General features: G+C 30.8%; 1 protein-coding gene across 1 annotated transcript in view; it reads right to left on the minus strand.

Moving 5' to 3' along the window:
* Positions 1 to 1,015: 1,015 nt before the first annotated feature.
* The window catches only part of LOC113560237, a 58,883-nt gene continuing 37,209 nt past the window's right edge, over positions 1,016 to 22,689 (minus strand). Inside the window, exon 3 of the mRNA XM_026965999.1 lies at positions 1,016 to 1,798. Coding sequence (XP_026821800.1) covers positions 1,709 to 1,798 — 90 coding nt within the window. The 3' untranslated portion in view covers positions 1,016 to 1,708. The remainder of the gene's footprint in view (positions 1,799 to 22,689) is intronic.

The raw sequence follows: 22,689 nt of genomic DNA on the forward strand, positions 1-22,689 counted from the left end.
CTATAATAACCGCACACACCGCCAATATTATTTTGTGCCGCGAAGACGCGCGAAAAAACGAGAGACGCGTTATACGATTACATTCTATATAGGTATATACGATATATTCTGTGTCTGAAATCCCTTAATGTGAGAAAAATGTCCACGCTCTGCTCGGCTTTCGCGTCACCCATAAGCCGTATTATTATTCTTCGATAAACGCGGGTATGAATAATTTTTTTTTTTCGAAAACGAAAGTCGAGCTTTTCGATTTGCGTCGAGCGATGGAATTTATATTTTAATGCTTCACGGGGCAGGCATTATATTTATAGCAGTCTTTGTGTATAGGAAAACCGCGTATTGTACTCCCGTGATAACCTCCGAACGGCCGAAAACATTATATAAGAACTTATATAAATAAATAAACGCGCCGCCACTCCGTATGTGTTTTAATACTATAATATTATATTTGTCGGATTCGCCGGAATCGATGATGGCATTAATGCATGTGATAAAAAATAAAAATGTGAAATCAATAAGCAACACAACATTCGTCTGTCGTCGGTGTGGCGTTTTATTATTGCGTGCACACACAAAACATGATAATATAATATTTTATTATAACAAATAACAATATAACACTGCATCGGCGTATCGGAGAAGTTATTTCGTTCTTCTTCTTCTTCTTCTTCTTTGATTTAAATTTTTTTTTTCTTGTTCTCGTGAAATACAATAAACAAATAATGTGGTAATACGTAAAATATAATAATATTATAGAAGATACAACAACGAAAGCCTATACAAACGCTTAGTCAGGTGTGTGTGTGTGTGTGTGTGTGAGTGATTTGTAATCTGTATTTGACCACGTACATTATATTATTTATTATAATTATGTAACTACAAAATAATATTGTTTCTGTGTTGAAGTCAACTACTATACAATATTATCGGTGCTATTTCACGTTTCGTACTAATAAAATAATGATAAAAATAATAATAATAACAATAACGATAATGATAATGATAATTGGCTATATATTTGGTCATCGTATAATATATTTTACGCGGGAAACAAAAAAAAAACAACAACAACATCTAGAGAGAACGAAAAAAAATCAAATGCACTATATTCACTAACAAAATATAATATTATACCGAAATAAAAGCCAATCGCCTTCGACTCGAGTCTTATATGATAATATATAATATAATATATTATAAGACATCGTCGTCGGGTTGTTCGACCTCATATCGTGTCACTACGTGTTATAATATAATAATAATAATAATAATAATAATAATAATAATAAATCGATTTATTGGGAAATAACGCCGTACAACAAACGTGGTGTTAGGTGTAAATATATATACAAACATATACATATATAACATTTATTATATAATAAATATATTTATATATGTATATGTATGTATATATTGTAATTTATAGTTTATAACATTGCCAAAAAGTGATTGAAACGATAATAAATAAACGCATCGGATACGTTTTCCGGACGAGACGTCCGGGTCCGCTCCGAACCGTCTCGTCCCGAAACGGCCGTTATAAAAATAATAATTATTAACGTTGACGCGCAATAACATTGATTTGTCACCGTCGAATTAACACAACATGTCATGTCTGAAAAAATATAATAAATGTATATTTCGTTTTCTATTTTCGTATGTGGCTCTGCGGAAGTGTCCAAGCCGTCCACCGCCGGCGTCGCGTCTAGGATGTCAGAAGTTTGAAAAACATCAACGCCAACGATATGTTGACGATCAATATGACCAACACCAACTGTTGCCTCGTGAACCAATCCTGTAACGAAACAAAACACAAGTTTAATGCTAAACATCGTAACGATAATAATATCATATCGCCGTCGTCGAAGTAGTAATAATAATTAGGTGTACCGCGTAGACGCGCACACACACTCGCGCGAGCTGACGTTCGAAGGACCTTTGAGGTGGGCGTTTGACGGTCGAGAAATTCCCCGGGGAGCAAAGGCTGACATTTTATTTTTTTCGACTCGGCGCCATAACAGTATAATATTATTATTATAGCGCAGTAGAGAGTTCGACAGCCACAAAGCGGTATTACAATTTTGAATATCACGATGACGACGAATACTTTATTATCGTGTAATGGCGGGTTCGTCATCAGGAGCTAGGGCACTCGGTGGTGTATTTGAGTGGCTAGTAGAATGGGTGTGGGGTCGAGTGAAGGGTTTATTCGTTTAGGTTTTTTTTTTTTTTTTTTTTTGATATTACCACTACTGTCGACTGTCGAGAACACGGTGATTTCTGATTTGCGCTGCCGGTTAAACTCATTACTGAATACAGTAGTTAGCGTTCGCTAAGTTTCGTCGTTGTTTGCGTTACTTATTCGTCGCACGACTCGCTGTATTATTGGATTGAAAAGTTTCCTAATATCTATTGGATGAGTGTACAAAGGATGATGATCAGTTCAGCATTTCTAAACATAATGTATATATCGCATAACGTAGAAAATATAAAAACACGAACTAATCACAGATAGATATATCGAAACGAAATTAATAATAATATATTTTACTGGTCGTTGTGCAAAAGTTTCTATTTATTATTATAATCATACGTAAAAGTAACTGCAAATGTTTTTATTTATATATTTGTATACGAGTAGATAGATAATTACACATAGTTATTATGTTTAATTTGATCTCAGAAGATAATAATTTGTTTAATGTCTGTATACCAAAAATGAATTGAAAAAGTTTAATATTTATGTACATAATTGTAATTGTATTGATTGTATTCTTCAAAAGCCATACGAAAGGATTCTATTCGTTTGCAGAGCAGAGAACTTGAAGATTTTATGCAGAAGTACCTTGCATAGAAACCATTTATTGTTTTGAAAAGAAACCAACAAGGAATAAATTATGCCTGTGAGGAAAATACCAATTAAAATTATAGAATATGTAATACTATTGACTACACGTGTAATTAATTGTATATTCATAATAATATTTTGTTACTAAATTTAAAAAAAAATCATGAATATGTACACTTCACAACTTAAATAAAACGTTTCATATTTATTATGAAATATAAATTATGTATAAAAAACAAAGCAATGAGTCTTATGTTAATTACGTATGTAAAAACGGTAAAATATCTAAATATAGGTAAGTATGAATAGTGTTGTTGCAATATTGTTTCTATATTATTAATTCTACTATGCTCAATGAAGCTGATGTGATATACGAATAAGTATTGGATAAATGTCACAATGATGTACTCAAAAAATATTAACACAATATTAAATCAAGAATTAAGTGGTCGCTGCTGAATATTTGAACGTAAAAGAAACATATTGCACTACGTGTACGAATAAATAATAAATTGGTGTGTATTATATAAGCACGACATTTAAAAGATTCGACAGTCATCGATACATCGTATCCAATACTATATATACGTAGTGATGTTTTAAATTGAATACAAAATAGTACACAATTAGTGACACGGCAAAATATAATAATAGTTGTTGGGTTATTGTACGGAAGTAGAGAATTCGGCATACTATATACGTATGCCTATACATTCGATATCGGTTCGATGGCACTCGGTCGTACAAATGATATTTACTCGATAATGTGCTTATTTGAGCAATAATTTTTTGCTCTCTTTGCTGTTTAAAAATTAAAGTATAAGTGTATCCCGCCGAAATCATTACAATCTTATGTTAATATCAATTATACTGTTGATGACGTCGAGAAGAAGTCGTCTGCTGTACCTTTATACAGCGTATGAAATCATACTCCCCCCTACCCTACTCTTTGGTCCTCGCTGGGTTACATTGAGTTGATATAGGACGTCGGCGTTTGAACGCGTATCATACGCTTTAAGTACCCATTATGATAATATGCTGTTTCAGCGTTCTTGTGAGACTTTTTTTTTTTATATTTTCGTTTAGTCGGTGGACGTCTCATGACCGCCGAAAAACATGTACCACAATAATAATAATAATAATAGCATAAAATTTGTATTTTATCGCATAAAATCTCCCCAGAAATGTAATGATATAGAAGTCGAGATTGCATTTACGTGTTGACACAGTACGTAGAAAATTACGTTATCGTGAACATTTGACGATATCAAAATACAAACTAGTGTTGGAAATTCAATACAATAAACAAAACGTATTCGTCAATATCAAAGACGTGATATTTACCGTATAGATTTGTTTTCCCCTATGGTTTCACGTCGTGATACGCAGCATTTGTGCCTTGTTTGGTTTGGTTCAGTAATATATGTATATATATATATATTTATATATACATAATATATAATATAAATAAATACACTGCGGAGCACGATTGTCTCCGCAGCATACGAAAAATGTATTTTTCGACGGTGCAAAGTCGTCGTCCAATTATTTTTTATTATTTTAATTTTTTTTGTTATTTTCAGATATCGATGATGGATGGGACTGTTGGCTTTGCAGTACGTGCCTTTTTATTTGATCTATTATTTATCGAAAGTCACTATTATAATATGTCAGGTAGTCTAAAAATATGTACACGTGCAGACGTTTCACGTGGTATGGCATCAATCGAATGGTAAACAAACTTCGAGGAGGTATAGCTTTAAAGGTTACGTATATACGAATACGTAAGTCTTAACATTTGTTCAACAATCGCTCGTTGTACAAGGTCGTTGAATAAGAATTATTTGTATTATGTCACCAAACAGACGTTTGTGCATAAATTATATTATAATAATGTTATGAATATTTATTACTAACAATTAATTATTTTTAATACAAAAAAATTAGCCAATAAAAATAGGATGTACAAAAATAGACATGAGTATAATACTGACAGTATATTAAACAAAAAGAAAATTGTCAAAGAAAAGCGGCTTAACGCTTGCTGTCTTAATGCGTTTACCCAAGTGTCATCAAATATTTGTTCATTACTGATTAGCGTTTCATCCGATCCGTATTAAATAAACAAAAACTGCAAATTGTAAATTTAAAATCTATATAAAATTATATATAACTGCAAACTACGTCTACAGGTAAGTACACTGCACAAGAAGCGAGGCTACGCAAAATAAAATAAAATAAAACGCTTATATTTATTTTTTAATCATACATTTATTCGTACATCATACGAAAGTTAAGTAGGTGTGTGTAGTAATAAAAAAATATAATAATTGTAGTGGCTAAAATAACGCACTGTATTTTAATACTAAACTTACAGTTACATTTTAGCGATAAAATATTATTGTAACTTACAACTCATGACTCGTACTTATTTAAAAACTAGATACACAAAAAATAATAATACAAAAAAACCTTGAAGAATATTATGAAATAGTAATATTCATATAATTTATTGATAACTTAATTTCTCGGCTACATTCTTGATTTTATAAAACAATTAAATAACCTATACTACAAGGAGGATTAACATCGTCTAATCTCTGTTATGAAAACTTAGGTACTTGGAACTTAACAGTTTTGATGTTAGCAGACACCTAATTATTTTATTTATATGATAATTATTAATAAAAACATGACTCAATAAAAAATTTAATTAAATTGAAATGAGTAAATGTATTAATAATTATTGATTCTCCAGTATTATTGCACTGAAAATGTTCGGAATATGGATGTAAATAATATACAATTAAAATGAACAAAAATATGCAGTTAAAATTATATTATGAACAAATCGTATTTATATGAAAATATGCTCTAATATGATGATAATAATTGTTAAAAATGCTTAATTTTGTCAAAAATGTATTATGCAGAGCGATTCTGATTTCGCCAACTATGCTATTTTGGTATAATAAATTTTGAAATATGCCGTTACCGTATTTAAGTTCTTGAGATTTTTTGTATTACTTAAGAAGTATTCTATACAGATATAAACTTTTATTTTTCAAATGACTGGTGACCTTTTCTGGCGTAAATAATTTACTGGAAAATTTCTTGAAAATGTTGACGTATCATTATTGAAATTCGAACGAGTAGTTTTTAAGTTATTTAACTTGTTATATACTAAGGATAATGGGTTTGAAAGAAATCGAGACTATGCTAATTTGAAAATGGATCAAGTATAATAAATACAAGATTCAATAATTGTCGATGATTTCGAAAATAATTTTTAAAGACTATTATCCTTTTTTATAAACACTTTTAAAAAGCTATTATTTTGAATTTTTAATTAGGTAATCAAAGTTTTTAAAAACATAATCTACTAAATAATTTAGAGTAAAAAGGGTATCTTATTTGAAAAAAAAATACTTTGTGGTGACACAAAAAACTCCTTAAATAATACAAAATATCTTAAGAGTTTAAAAATATAGTTTTTAAGTATATTTAAAAATTCTTTTTGGATAATGAAGTGAAAATAATAGTAATAATAAAAAAAAACGACTATAAATTGCTGTCGACGCAATTTAACACTGAACAGAATTTTTGATGAATATAAATAAGACTACAAATATCTGTCTACCTTTAATGTCTGTTCTGGCTGAGAGTACATTTTCTATCTACAACAGACTAAATAAATATTCAAGAGCTACTAATTAGTAATTACAATTAATGAGAAAAGGTTTGGCTGTTTGGATAAAATAAATAAAGATTATTTTGAGTTTGAAAATGTAGAATTACATCGTTTATAGCTTTTATAAACAAATCTTCAAAAACAATGACAATTTTAGATTGAACATTGCACACAATGATTTATAAATCCATACAAATAAATAAAATCGAAGTATCTATCTGCTTTGTCCGGATTAATCATCGAAACGGTTGAACTGATTATGATGATATTTTTACAGCAAGTAAACGATTTTAAAGAAGTGATCTAATGTAACCATTAATTCCGGAATTTACACAATCGAATTTTATTCTTCAAATACGAAAGTAAAATGTTTTTTTTTATTTCTGGTTGCCATTGGTTTGGTTACACAAAATATGACAACATATTATTATAGTTTTAATTATTTAAATTTATTAAAACGGTAAAGTCTCCTTTTAAAAATATCATGCTTGTATATAGTTATTTCTTTAAAGGTGGTAACGTTTAAATATATTAACTAAAAATAATAAATTTAATTGTTATTTCAGTAAAAATGTTCGTTAGCGATTAAATTTTGTTTTACATCTCCTCCGTTCATTTTCAGAAAACCTATATTATATTATTTGACACTATTAATATTATATAATATGATTTGGGATGCTTATTAAAGAAACCTATAACCATCACGTATCGGATCGTTTTTATTATACAGCTTCCTGAAGTTGTAGTCAATCGATCGCCCGAGGCAGGCACACGAGATAGTGGTGAGTGAACCGGCACTGATAACGTGCTGAACGTATAACCTACGAATATCACACCGCATAAAGTGTTTTTCATATTATAATATGTTCACAGGTAGGTGCACTTGGTACTGCGTTACACGGAAATTTCGTGTACACATAAAATAATAATAGAGATAATAATAATAATAATAATAATAATAATATGATAGTGGTACGGCGACCGTGGGGCTTGATTACACGACGTCTTGAACTCGGTTATTCCGCGGGACTACAGCCCATTATTTTAACGACGTCATTTTTTTTTTTTTTTTTGCTTTCCGCCGAAAATCCCGTTCCACACCCTCGACCTGCCCTCCCATTACCCCCCAACAACCACCATTGTCCACCAGCTGTGCGCTTGACGTCGCTTAAATTAAGCAATGGTGTGCGCGTGTGTGTGTGTGTGTGTGTGTGCGCGCGTGAGGGAGAGAGAGAACTGCATCTGGTAGACATTAAATTATTTAAGCATATATATATATATAATACGAATTAATGTAAAAAAAAATGAAATTTTTATAGAATGCTGCACCGCGTCACCGTCGGTCGCGGTCTTTATCCGCACAATATTATAATAATATTAAATATAATATTAATATTACGCACCACCGCAGACGCGAGAGGCCATTAGTCATATGGGCAGGAGGAGGGAGTCCACTTAAGCGCCCATCGAATTTTGTTTCGATAAAAAATTACGTGACTCGAGCATTGTTTGAGACAGGGATTGCCATTATAATAATCGTACACTCGGCTTGAGGTGCCCGCGAACGAATAATAATACACAGTTAAACCTAAATACTATGCATTTATACGCAAAAGAAAATTTAAGACGTGTACCTTTGTCGTACTATAATAAAAATGTTTTTTTTTTTCCATTTCGTCAATTGTTTATAGTCGTTTTACTTGTTTTCTGCTTTAATAATCGCGCAATCATGCGACGGAAACATATCATACGGCTGTGTATAATATACTTGTATAATATATTTTTAGTACTCGGCCACAGTTTTTCGGAAAACCGTTATTTATTATTATCGGTGGAGATCGGTCGTTTCAAGCGTTTTCAGCGGTCTTCCCGTGGGTCGATATCACATTATTATAACAATACGAGTGTCCAGACAATTTTGTCAGGTCATTATCGCAGCTCTGTATTACACGATAGCATTGCCCGGCAAACGGCGTGTCTCCTCGATGAAATATATTCAAGTATTACAATAGTGCTGCTGCAGCGTGCGTACAGGCGCGCCCCGAATCGTATCAAAAGTCAATGTATCCGACACTATTCATTGTCTGGAATAAAAATAAAAAAACAATAACAATTACCCTGTCGGACCGTTATTCTGGGTATTTCCGAATTTTTTATTCGTGTATCCTCTTATACGACCATAATGATATAAATAGACATCGATAACGTCCAATGTTTTCGAAATGGGTCGACTGTCAACTGTAAATCATTATTGTACCTATACGCTATAATACGTCTTATGATAAAGTAAAAATATACCTATAATAATAATATTTTAATCCTTAAAGCGTATACAATTACGTAAACATGTTCTTCATTATTATTCAAAAATGTATTTTAATAAGTGGTGATATTCTTGTAAAGGTACGGCTATATTACTATGAAAAATTTGAACGAGGCTCCTACCTCACTGCCTCAACCTGACAAACATTGGCGAATTTATAAATATTACTACTACAGTTAACTGCAATTTCCGGGCTACCATGCCGTGATAACTAGTTTAAGCTTCTTAAAATCCAATCATACAAAAAAAAACGTAGCTGACGTCCTGTCCGTTATTTTATGATATATAGCTGTAACCCCTCGGGAATTTTACAAACTAACCACCATCTGTGCCAGCTTTAACCAACTATACTTCAGGTATAATCGTATGGATTTTCAATCGTATACGATCTATTACTGTAATCTGTAAATTCGGATGAAAACACAATGTAACGAGCAATGCGCACTGAATACTTGGAAAATATTTTGAAAATGTCACGAAATGCTATAAAAAAGTTAGTGTTTTCAAATACGAGTTTTTGTTTTTATTTTTACTTTATACATCGAACATTAAAATAAATAATAATACAGTAAATTCCCGTTACAACGAATACCATTACAACGAAAAACCCCGTTATAACGAAAGTCAGGACTTAAAAAGAGCTCATTCGAATTTTCGTTACAACGAAATTTCCGTTATAACGAAAAAAAAAATTCGATCTACTGGAGTTCATTGTAACGGTATTTTACTTGTAATAATATTTCTCTGACCAAAAACACATTATTTTTTAATTAATTTATTTCAGAAAAATACTTTTCAATAATACGTTAATTTGTTGTGTCACACTGGACCGTTTGTAATAAGTTCCTACGTGTGACTAAATATATTTTTAAATTATTTAAGGTTTAATTACAAGATAAAATCAGAAAAACGAAAAACATAACAATGAAAGTATTTAAAAGTCGTTCGTATTTTTAAACAAACACAGATGATTTTTTTCAACGAAATTATTTCATCGTATTGAAAGTTTATAAAAACAATTAATTACATGTTTTACGGTCCCTATCACAATTTTATCAACATCGGATTGAGGATTATTTAAACTGGTAGAAGTTTCTGATACTCTGAGTGCTCGTTTAGCTCCAAATTATATGCAAGTTGACTACGCAGTTGTAGCGGCTTAAAGTTACTTATGTATAAAAACCGTTTTATGAATTATTATTTCATGATCAAGGGTCAGTAAGCGGCATTAAACCCGCTTCATTTATTTAATGAAAAATGTCAACAGAATAATAATATCGAAAACAGAATGACGTGCAGGTGAAAAATTAAAAAAAAAAAAAAACGGAATTCGGACGTTCTGGAAAAAAAATGTTTAAACATTTATTTGAAACAAGCGGGCGAGACCACGGGCCAGCTGCAGACCTCGGCTAGCGTTAAACGAGATTTATTTTTTCTCGAAAATTGTTGCGAGGAAATTCGTAAAAACGATCTATTTAAATTAAAAACGGCGGTGTTTGATTTCCAACACAATAAACGTCGCGGCAAATAGATATATACGACATAAGTTGAGACGCTCTTCGCGAAACGTTTCGTCCCTTTCGACCGGACTACAACAGTTGTAAAGAGGGTTTTCCGAAAAACACGCGCAGAAACGCCGCCGTAAAACCAATAACCCTCTGGCCAAACCGTGGAAACTGCGGCGTAATATCCTATGTCCGTGTAATTACGTAGTTCACGCTGCGGAGTGTTGTAAATAATAATAATAATAATAATAATAATAATAACGATAATGATAATAATTATACGCGAAAGCGGTGTCTAGAAACGTTTTGTTGTCGACGCGCACTGCGGTGGCACGCACAGGTGGATGGAAAGGTTTGCGGGAAGCGTAGGGGAGGGTATCACGCGAACGATTAAACGATTACAAATAAATTTAATTAAAGATTTTAATGATTCGGCGGCCGCATCTGCTCTCCCGCGAGCGCGTCGTTCGCAATATTTATTACGACGGATATAGCGTGTGATTGGCGCATTAAAATCAAATATTCTTGTCGTTGCGATAACATAATAACGTACGTCCGTTCTGCAGGCGGCGGCTGCTAAGGTTGTAGGTGAGTGGTGGGTGGGCGGGTAGGTGGATAGGGATGTCGTCACCGGGCTTTATTATATAGACACTTCGCAGTTCGTGCAACGCCCGTCAAGACAGTAGCGGTCCGTTGCAGTTTGGTGCGGTCTATCGAAATACATAGCTACGAACCGGAGGCATTGCGGTTCATAATTTAATATCATAGCAATGATATCGCACACGGCAGTATTGGTCGTATATTATTATAACAGTGATAGACTACGCCGTGTGGATTGCGCAGATTTTACATTTGACGTATCATAATAACTTTGTAGAATTCTGGAAGGCAAAGCCCGTTTTCTCAATCGAGTTTTGAAGAAAAAATAATTTAAATTCTAAATAACTGCAGCTATAGTATGTTATTTATACAAATTTTACTTAAGTGGTTGTTTTTTTGAAAATCCTCGCCAAAATATTGTTTTATTCTTGAAAATATTAACTTGTTTTAAATGTATGCCTAAAAATGACTATATTAACTGACACCAACGTAACCACTCCGCTTCCCTGGTCTCATAGATTTATGCAGAAACTAAATTTTCAAGAACTCTATTATATTTTTAGTATTTTAAATTACTGCATTCATTTATTGGTATTGTATAATTTAATATTGTACAATTAAAATTTTATTTAAACAACTCGTGAACTTTTACATTTACTTATGGATAAATTATTATTCAATAATATAATATAGCATTTTACACACAGCAAGCTAATAGTTTTGTTCAAATTAACTAAATTAAGAATTAAGTCAAACAGTTAAAAAATAAAAATAAACATCTTAATTAGTTAATGTCCATCTTTGAGGATAAAAATATATATTCGTGTTTTGTGATATGCATATCGAAACTAATTACATAGCATTGATTTTCCTTTGATACACTATATTATATACGGTAATTTTTATAGCTGCAGTCAAGGACAAATTGGATATTGTAAATATAAATATTTAGGCTGACGTATAGTTTGATTGTTAATAGTATGAATGTATTCAACGTCAATGTCCAAATTAACTGGCAATAATTGATATCTTTGACCGGGCAATTTCAAGTTTCAATTTAAACATTTAACAATTTTTAGGGAAACGATGAAACTCTATATTAAATAACGTCTTTTTCGTCATAATATAATATAATACAGTTATTCTCAATGTTTTTTAGTACTGCGGCCTAAATTTACCGCGAAAAAACTTTCGCGGCCCACATGGTTTCACTTTTCAAAAAGTAATAATAAAAAATAAAATTCGTATTATATAAATATGTATAAATTTGTAATATATATTTAGTATTTTATAGGTATTTATAATCAATTAATTTTTATAAATGTACTTTCAATAATGAGATGAATGCGAAATGTGTGCTTGTTTTCTGATATGGTTAATAATAGCATTGACATCATAATTAAAAAAATTGTTCGCGGCCCACACTTTGAGAAATGCTATATTATATTATAATGTATAGAAGCGGATAAGTACGCAGATACATTTAAATAACTCTAAGATAATGCATCCGGTTTATCGTTTTAGAAATACCGGACGACACGTACCAACGGGTATTTTTTTTCTTAACTTTAGGTGTCTATTATAATAATTACCCAAGAGAATAAGACCACACGGGTAATTTAAACGCAGCGATTTGCCCGTAACGCGACACATACAACACACCTACCCACCGAATATCAGGAATACCTCCGTCGCATGTGTACCGAGCTATCTGAGAGAACACGTGCTATCCATACAAGACGGTTTTCCGAGAATTATTGTGCATACATAATATACTTATTTACACACATACACAGACATATAATATATATATACATCGATGTGTGTGTCCTCGTTTTGTCGGCTCAACGTGTAATATAGAACAGTAAATATTCCATTAAACTTGGTGGCAATCAGTGTCAAAATCCCCCACGAGGATTTATCGCGTTTTCTTTCCCCTATCCTCGTGCCCTTCAACTTACACATCCGCGGTGAGTTTGACAAATGGCGGACGGGCGGGATTGCGCAAACTTTCCACTCGGATTTGTGTACAAACTTTACTCCGGCCGACCACTATACAATATACGCTGCGATATGACGCCCGTCTCACGTATTACGTATTATATTATAATATTAAACGCGTACGTATACATAATATAAAATGTGTGTTGAACTATATTATTATTATCACTATTAAATTGTTGTTTTGTATACTCGTGAAGTCGTAAGTAAATTACTTTCGATAATGTGCGATACGTGTCAGATACGTATGACACGACGTGCGACGGCGATGATAAGTAAAAGCAAAAAAAATATTACAACTTCGAGTCAGTGATGTTAACGTTATTACATCACTGACTCGAGTTGTTGTTTGTTTTTTTTTCGTACGAACTATTAAGTTCCGGGTTAGTGCTTGACAAATAATATTATTTTTAACTCTAAAAGTTTAAATTTGATATGCAGTTGTCAAATTAAGTCGACTTTGTCCTACACCAGCAGTAACAGTATTCGAACTATTGACTTATAATATTTAACTAGTAAATAATATTGTGAAGCGATATCAAAATATTTATCATAATAATATAATAGATGCGATTTATTTATATACCGATTGGTTTTACTAGTAAACAAATTACATAATAGAAATATTGGTTGACCGACTGTCTATCATGCTTAGAACTGTTTTTCGTATATACAATCATTTATCACTGAATTCAAATTTAAAACACCCATTGCATCGGTCTATTCAATGCTGGCGATGTACACCCGACACCTAACTACTATACAACAAAACGACTTCCTCGATGTTTACCCTTAATTTTCACCTGGGTCACACATTGTATTTGTTCAATTCGTTTAAAATAATTATAAACCGTTTTGCTAACTACATTCGTCCTAATACTTAATGCAAACTGTAGTGGTTAGGCAATTACATGTTTGAATAAAACATTTATCGGTTTAAATTTGATTAAAAACATTTTAGGAAAAGAGGATAAATCGTAGTAATTATAATAATGGTATATGCAGGATGATACGACGAAAAAAAAAAAATATATATATATATATATATATATTTTTTATTTGAAGTAAATAAAAATCCTAATTTGATTTTATATAATATATATAATACAAATAAAAAAGTTATATAAGTACTATTATATTATAAAGTCCATCAACTAATCGAATCCAACGTGTTATTCTTTTATGATTATAATAATGCATTATTATTATATAGGTATATTATATAATTTTAGTTTAGTAAGACTCTGTAATGTTTTTTTTCTTAACTTCTTAGTTCATGTATTTGATAAAATGTATTTTATTATTAAATTTAATGGATTTGTAAGAGGTTAAATCTTAAAAAAATATATTAAATTAAGTTTTAATCTTTTATCCACGTTTATGGATATTTATTTTGGTTGAATACACGATTTCAACGATAAGTGTCCATTATATTTTTTAATTAACCGGAAACATTTGAGCTATAGGATCGTTACATAAACTAGTGAAATCGCTAAATTAATTTGAAAATTAACTAACTAAAAGTTAAAAGTTTTAAAAACGATTAATATCCTTGGGGGGTATATATTTTAATATCACCAATAAAGTGGATGCTATCCGATAATTCGATACAGCTTGACGATATTAATAATATTATAATGTTTGCACATCGCGGTTACGATGATTAAATCTATGGCGAAATTTTAACGGCACCTACACGATACATATACCTATATTGCATACAGTTTGTAGGTACAAACTCGTATAATATAATATGGTCGGTTCTTTACGGCGACCCCACGGCGTCGGCGGTCGCAGTTAGTTTTTACTGATTGTAAATTTCCTCTCGACGTCCATGATCATAATAATAAAACATAACGGACAATGACGGTACAGTGTAATCCAATTAAATGGGATTCGTTCGTTGTAATATAAAATGTATATATATATATATATATATTATGTTGTAATCACGCGTGCCCGACGTCCACTCAACGGCGGCGCCAGACGAGAAAAAAGGAAAACTGTCTGCGACCAAAAAAAAAAATATAATATTATCAAATATTTTTTTGGACCAGTACCAAGTGACGATCATTCGTGTCAAGACTAGAACTTTTGAATTTTTTTTGTTCATACGCACCACCCTATATTAAATGACATGATTGTGTATACGAATGTCTGAATGAAGTATTTACTTGATATTTTTTTTTTACATATTTTATAAAGGGATATCAAAATACTATTGAAAATCGATTTATTTTTATTATTTATTAAGTTACATAATGGTGTATCAAATTAGAAATTGAAATATTGTCAATCGAAATATTAATAAATAATTGACTATAATTGTAAAAAAAAAAATAAGTTTTGATTGTATATATTTAAATGGTTTACTTGTTAAATAATACAAATTAAAGACACTGCAGAAATCAAAAAAAATGGAAGGAATATGACATGTATGTAAACTAGTAAACTAAAGATGTTAGTATGAAATATTATGTTAAAACGAGATAAAAAACAAATTCATGGATAATTTTTAATAACTGGCAAATTCTACACTCTTGTTGTGCTTATGTTATGATTTATCCCTACAACAGTTATCGTAACAGTTATTTTGTGGTTTTATAGTTAAACAGTGGATCAGTGCAACTTAATATACAATTTGAATACATACAAATATAAAATATATACTAATTAATAATAGGATAAAGTTAGGTTAGGTTAGGTTAGGTTTTAAAATTGTATTTTATGTTTCGTCGTACCGAATTTGCCTTTAAATATTTCCGTTATCCAGAATTGTCGTTTGTCAATTTAACGTCCACATTAATAATTTTATGTAAATATTATAATAAATTTACTATTTAATAATAATTATATTATTATATACTATTGCTTTTATATCCGTTTCAAAATTTGATTAATAATAATAAAACCATTTTCATATGATATTCACTTATTGTAATATTATTAACTAATAGTCAATAGTCGTCATCAACATGTTAATCCATTTGATCACTGTTAATATTGTACGTGAATTGATGTGAACTATTCTTATCAATTGTTTTTATACAGATTGGTTTAAAGTGTTTGTGTGCATATAAACGTACTATCTGAGAAGAGGTATCTACATATTTTGTCATTAAATTAATTAACCTTACGAATAATATTTAGGCTTTTAAACTTTATTGCATAGGTGTATCTGTAATAGGTATGAATTCGTGAACCACATTGAGCACTGAACTGTAATTTCGACAAGTCTTGGATTGAAGAATGTCACATTAAAACCCGTTGTTTTCGAATCGGTTTCTGTAGGCCAAAAACGTATTTCCTAACACTAATCCCGGAATTATTTGTACGGCGAACACCAGTATCTAAATTTGTTTCCCTCAAGATTATTCGTGAATAATAATAATACAACAAGACGATGAGTCGTTAGTCTAGGCTTCAAAGTTTGGAACTTTATAAGTATACCATTAGGAAACTCAGTGTCAGATATTTATTTAAATTCTGAAAACTGTTAACGCATAAACGGACATAATATTATTATTTGGTAAGTTTTTAGCAGCAAATATTTCTTTTTTTTTATTTTCCTTTTAGTGACAAACAAAGCACACGATGGAAAAATGAGGAATTAATTTTATGTTGTCTAACTTGAATGTAAATTTAACATTAAAATAAATACGTAATAAATATTTTCCGAATGAAAAAAGCTATAATTTTTCATAACTTGTGCAAAATTAAAGCATCTCAGCCCTTTATCGTACCAAAATTTAATTATTTTAATTGTTGTTGCATAATTCGTTTGAGTTTTTTAATGCGTATTTCACTGTTTTTTAAGCGAGCGCACATAGTTCTGAAACCTGATGATTTCTTTTTCACGAGTAGAATATATAATACTTATCAAGTTTAGCCATTTAACTACATTTTTGAATTACGACTTTGAGTTTTTCTTAGTAAAGTAAAAACCTTAATAAAAAATAACTAAATATAAAATTATAATTAACTTTATGTAAAAGGTGTTGGATATTCTTAAAAAAATTAGCACCTTTTCACTTTGCTCATTAATATTTATAAAATCCAATAATTATTTAGGTGTAAAATAAGAATGGTACCTAAATTAAGCTAAATATTAGACTAAATTCTCTATCATATCTTATTATTTAATTAACCGGGTTCTACTTTAGTTACATAGGTGCATGGTTAATTCAAGAGGCAAAAGCTTAATATGTCAAATTATAAACCAATTGTATACAACAATACTTTTTTTTTTAATCTATAATATTGATTTAAAATTTAAAATCAGTACCCATTAAATATGATATAAATAAATAATTTATTATCATAATTTTATAAACAACATGAAACGTGAAAATGTAATAATGATTCAAATTGTATAGAATTATTTAGAAAAGTTATACACGCAGCATCAAACTATGAAAATCAAATTTATAACTTAATTTCAAGTTACATTACAAGACGATTTGAATAATTATAATTAATATTACATTTAAAATCGATATTGGCCAAAATAAAATATTATGTATCATAGAGATTTTACTAAGTATTGGTACTTTTTACCATTTTTAGAATATCTTTATATTTTACTCATAAATTCTAAAAAGGACCTTGTTTGTCTCCAACATTTTGTTTTCAATTTATATTGTACATGGGCCACACACATGAAACTTTCATTCAACTAGCAAAGAAAAAACCGTTAAAAGTCCTAATAAAAAACAATTGTTTCCTCACTGCATTTCCAGTATAAAATAAAACTTTATTTTACAAATACGGGATTTGTATTTTTACATTTTTTTGTATTACTTGAAGCACCGTCTCATCGTTTCTGTCGGTCGGGAAACATATATAAAAGCTATATATATACATGAGTATAAATATAAAGTTTTCACAGACATCAGTATACATTTGATTAAGAATATAATAATATTATGTATATCCTACATGAGATATTATATTGTATGCAATTTATAAAATTATAGATCTTTGGATTTTTCACATATCCCAAACATGGCGGATGAACATCAAAAATAATGTTTATATGCGTTATACATTCTGGGTTTTTCGTGTAGCGTGTAGGTCATAGCGCGTAAAATAGAAAGCTGAGCATAATATTATACAATATGCGTCATACTTGCCCATACATTATTAAAGACAATATGAATCAAACGTCTATTGTAGTAATCACTATTATTTCACTGATAGACAAAATACGTCATAATATTATTTGGTACAATGCAAATATGTATGTATAGGTTATTAGATCCAATAAAAAAAATTAATTAAAAACGTAAGTATATCGTATTAAAGAGTCCGGATTTTTTCCGTGACGATAGCTCATAAAACGGATGACCTATCTTCAAGCCTGTGTGTATTATATTTTATCGATAAGCTTGTTAACATTTTAGGTGGCACTTAATTTTCACATAATATATATATATATATAATACACATGTATAAGTGTTAAAGTACATTACGTTAAGCAGAAAATAACTTTATTAACCATCAGATACATAGGTAATATAATAATAAAAATAAAACTGGCATGAATAAGTTCTATAATATAGAATCTATATCTTTAGATTATGCGAAAGTTTCAAAATAATTTAGTAACTATTAAAAATCTGTCAGATTGTCAGATGGAAAAATATTCAAAAATAAATGTATTTATCCTCGATTATATTATTATTTTTTTTTTTAATAATAATAATAAAAAAAAAAATTGTTTGTTGGAGATCGTGTAGGTGATGAATGTATTTTTATCATACCTTTACTAGCTTATACATTGGACAGCCCTAACTCAGTATTGTTGTTTATTGTTAACAGTTATTGGACCGAATGGATCTTTTCAGGGTTTACGTTCTTAAAATATATACAAGAAAATTTTGAAACTGACATCTGTTGTGTAATACGTTTTCAGTGTATGAAACTATGAATACTTTATCCGTAACACGTGACGTGTTAAATTTGATTTCAATGATAAATAATATAATGATTGTTTTATACGTTTATTTTTAAAATAAAACGACTCGTAATGGTGAACCACAGCACCGTATATTTCTAATGATAGTTTGCATTATAGTATAAAGTATAGTATTAAGCACAAGGCAACACAACAAATAATTGTCCAGCCTGACTTGTGTGGTGACTTTCACAAAAATTAACAAAGTTCAAGAAACTAAAAAAATATATCACAGATAGATTAAAGTTTTTAGCATTCATTGCAGATAGACAAATCCACAATATTATACGAGAACACCGCTTCAACAAAACTTGATTATAAATTTAAAATCCCGTTGAAAAATAATCATCTTAACATGAAGCAATCTAAATGAGACAGGTAATTACAACATAGAAAACAAAACAGAGAATATAAACGCTAACGACTTCAGAGCTGCTACTACTACAGTTTTTGGTAATTTTGACATAATTTTAATCGTCAACGTTTAAAAAAATAATGTGTGTTTATTAATTTTAAAATTTTATTTTATGTACATTTTATGAACATCAATCAAAATACAAAAAATACGTTTGAATATATTTAAAAAATATATATCATTATATCTATAAAATGCTAATATAAACCTTTGATTAAAATATAAATTTGGCATTTCTTTTTAATTATAAAAAATACAACATAATCAATTTTGTTGAAAACGGGCGTTACGTAAATATTCCCATTTAATCACCGTGTTTGGTTATTCATAATTATCAAGCAAAGTACTGAGACTATTGTTTTCATTGTTGATCCCCGAAGTGCAAATAGATCATAATATATTCTCTACCAGAAACCACACTCAATGTTGAATAATAATGTGTTATGAAGATTTCTATCTCTAAAACAGCGAAACGCACACAAAAATATAAAAGAAAAAACACATATCACTGTACACTCGCTCCACTTTGAATCTAAAATTATTCTTACAGTTCCAAATTAAAGAAGAGCTTTATACTTCACATCATTTTTATACGCTGCAGGTTTTTAGATGTGTTATCTGGATTATTTTTTGTATACTCGAATTATGTTAATTTTTAAAAAAAACTCCAAAAGTTCTATGCCCTTTTCTACCCTAAAATACTGATGAGGACACTCGGTGACATACGTAAAAAATATTCATAATAACCATTATTTCTTCTGAAAAATATAATTTATTATTTTTATGTTTTTAATACTTTATTATTTATAATGTGTTTTTATTTCATACAAACGTTTTTTAAGCGCATGTACGAATTATTATGGACCCTGTTGTTTTAAACCTGGTATTTTTCTCCATTGAGCTCACCCACCTTGAATCATAAACCAACAATATATTATCATTGTGAGATTATTATCATAGTGATATAAATAGTTATATCGTTCATAAAAAATCGCCGATACGCACGTATAACCGTGTAGATAAAAGGCAGGCTAGTCCTTAAAAAAAACACTTTAACATCCCAGTGACCCAACCCCCCTCAGAGAAAAAAGTAAAAATTCAGTTTTTTTTAATTAACCTGTGAGTATCTCGGAACTAACGAGTGCCGGTCCCTGAAGCCACTAGACTCTTAAAGTTAGTACCTATACTACATATCACCGGTTATAGCGTGACGATTATATCGACCGGCCGATGGTGAGATGGGCGGTTTCTTATTGATGTGGTAGTAATATAATTTTAAATAATTATAAAAGCGATTAAAGTAAACTTGCCGACGCAAGTACAAACAACGAAGGGCCCAAGGATGGACGCTCCAAACCACATATAATATTATATTACAGGATTATTCAAAGTGATTCATCCCACTTCAAATGCTTATAATATATTATCTAAGATTCTGAATGAAACGATGAATGTATTAATTTTATATCTACACGAGTATATATATATATATGTGTGTGTGTGTGTGTGGTTTATTTTGTGTTTTGATCTTTTGGTACAGTAAAATTGCTTTGATTTTCGACTTTAGAGGTAGTTTCTCATCAGAAAAATGAATCAAGTTGGTACTTTAGGAGGTCAAAGTAGAAGTTTTCCAGTATTTTTTCTGATAACCGGAAAAGAGATAAAATCAGGTAAACCGTAATATTCTCGGGGAACCAGTAGATTTAACAAAGTTGATTTCTTTAGTATATTTTAATTCAAAAGCGAATAACCGTAGCAACTTAAATTTCTACCATTATATTATAATATTCTATACATTGTATATATTTCAAAAAATCTTAACACAACTATTGATAGACATTTGAAATTTTTATATTTTTTTTTATGTTAAATTTTTAAAAAGCACAAACATTTCATACGGATTTCTACATAAGTACGTAAACAAAAAATTAAAGTTTTTGAGGTTTTTTTAATACTAAAAATCATTCTTTTGCTAGGTCAAAATGTTTTAACATAAAAATAAAGGTTCTTTATAAATTTTTCATATTTTATTAAATAATAAATTCATCAAAAATTCAAAAAAATACATTTTTTTTATAATTATTTGAAAAACAAAATTAAAAAAAAAAATGATCAAAATCACAACAATTTACATCCACGAGTGTTTTGTAATAAAAATGTTATAAAATGTTCAATTTGTATAGCCAAGGCTTGACAATTTGATAAAATGTTTTTTATAAATAGCCATTTGAAATTCAAATTTGGACGCGTAATCAGAAGTCTAAATTTGATTGACGATTTTAGTTTATTAGTTTTAATTTCTATTGACGGCAGCGGCCAGTCCACCACCGCAGCCGACTACGACGTACTCACGCGCGACCACACGTAGCAGTGGTATCGTCGTATTATTATTTTATGACGGATGGGCGTGTGATCCGTATCGACAATAGTCGTCTCGGAACAGTCGCATAAAATGTAAACAACGCGGGGCGGCACATCGCACCGTTCAGCTCGCACAAACACTACGGCCGAGCAGAATGATAAGACTACGCTTTATCGCATTGTAATGTAAACAAATAAAATCGCCCGACCGTATAATAATAATAATAGTCGTAGTGATATTATTATAATGTGTAACGTAAAGGACAGAGATGACGGTCGACTTCGGGACGTATTATTATAATAACAATAATAATAATATAACGACGACTATGACGACGACGATGACGACGACGACGACGACGACGATAATAATAGTAATAATACGCCCACGCGCCTACGCCCTATGCGTTTCTTTATTATCGCGCCGTGAACTTTTTACCCGTTCCGCTCCGACCTTAACGCCACCCCCTCCCTCCGTCGCACCGCTTAATTGTATCGCGACCGTAACGTTATATTATCATTATTATTATTATTATTATTATTACTATTATTTCGGTCCTCGGGGACACGACACGATTTTCCCGTCGGGCCCGTGGGGAGGCGGCGGCGGCGGCGGCGGATATACGCGTATAAGCAGGTAATTCGATCTCGACCTAAGCCCCGCGCGCGACTGTGTGCGTACATACACACTACACCTACCTACCGCACTCGGGGGCGGTGCACACGGTTTTCCCGCAATCCGAGTGTGGCGGCGCAACGATAATATTATTATTACCATTATATGATTATAACGCGTAGGTAGGTAGGTAGGTGGGTATATTACGGTTCTTATGTGTAACCGATAAATCACATTATCGTTCGTTTAAATGATATCTCGTGACAAGCGCCGGAGACGTACCTACTACGGCAACGGCCGTGCTCGCGGTGGTGGTGTTGGTGGTGGTGGTGGTGTTGGGGTGAGGGTGGTTGAACGGCGCGCATTACTC

This window comes from Rhopalosiphum maidis, chromosome 3 (genome assembly GCF_003676215.2).
Source record: "Rhopalosiphum maidis isolate BTI-1 chromosome 3, ASM367621v3, whole genome shotgun sequence".
In the NCBI taxonomy this organism is placed as follows: domain Eukaryota; kingdom Metazoa; phylum Arthropoda; class Insecta; order Hemiptera; family Aphididae; genus Rhopalosiphum; species Rhopalosiphum maidis.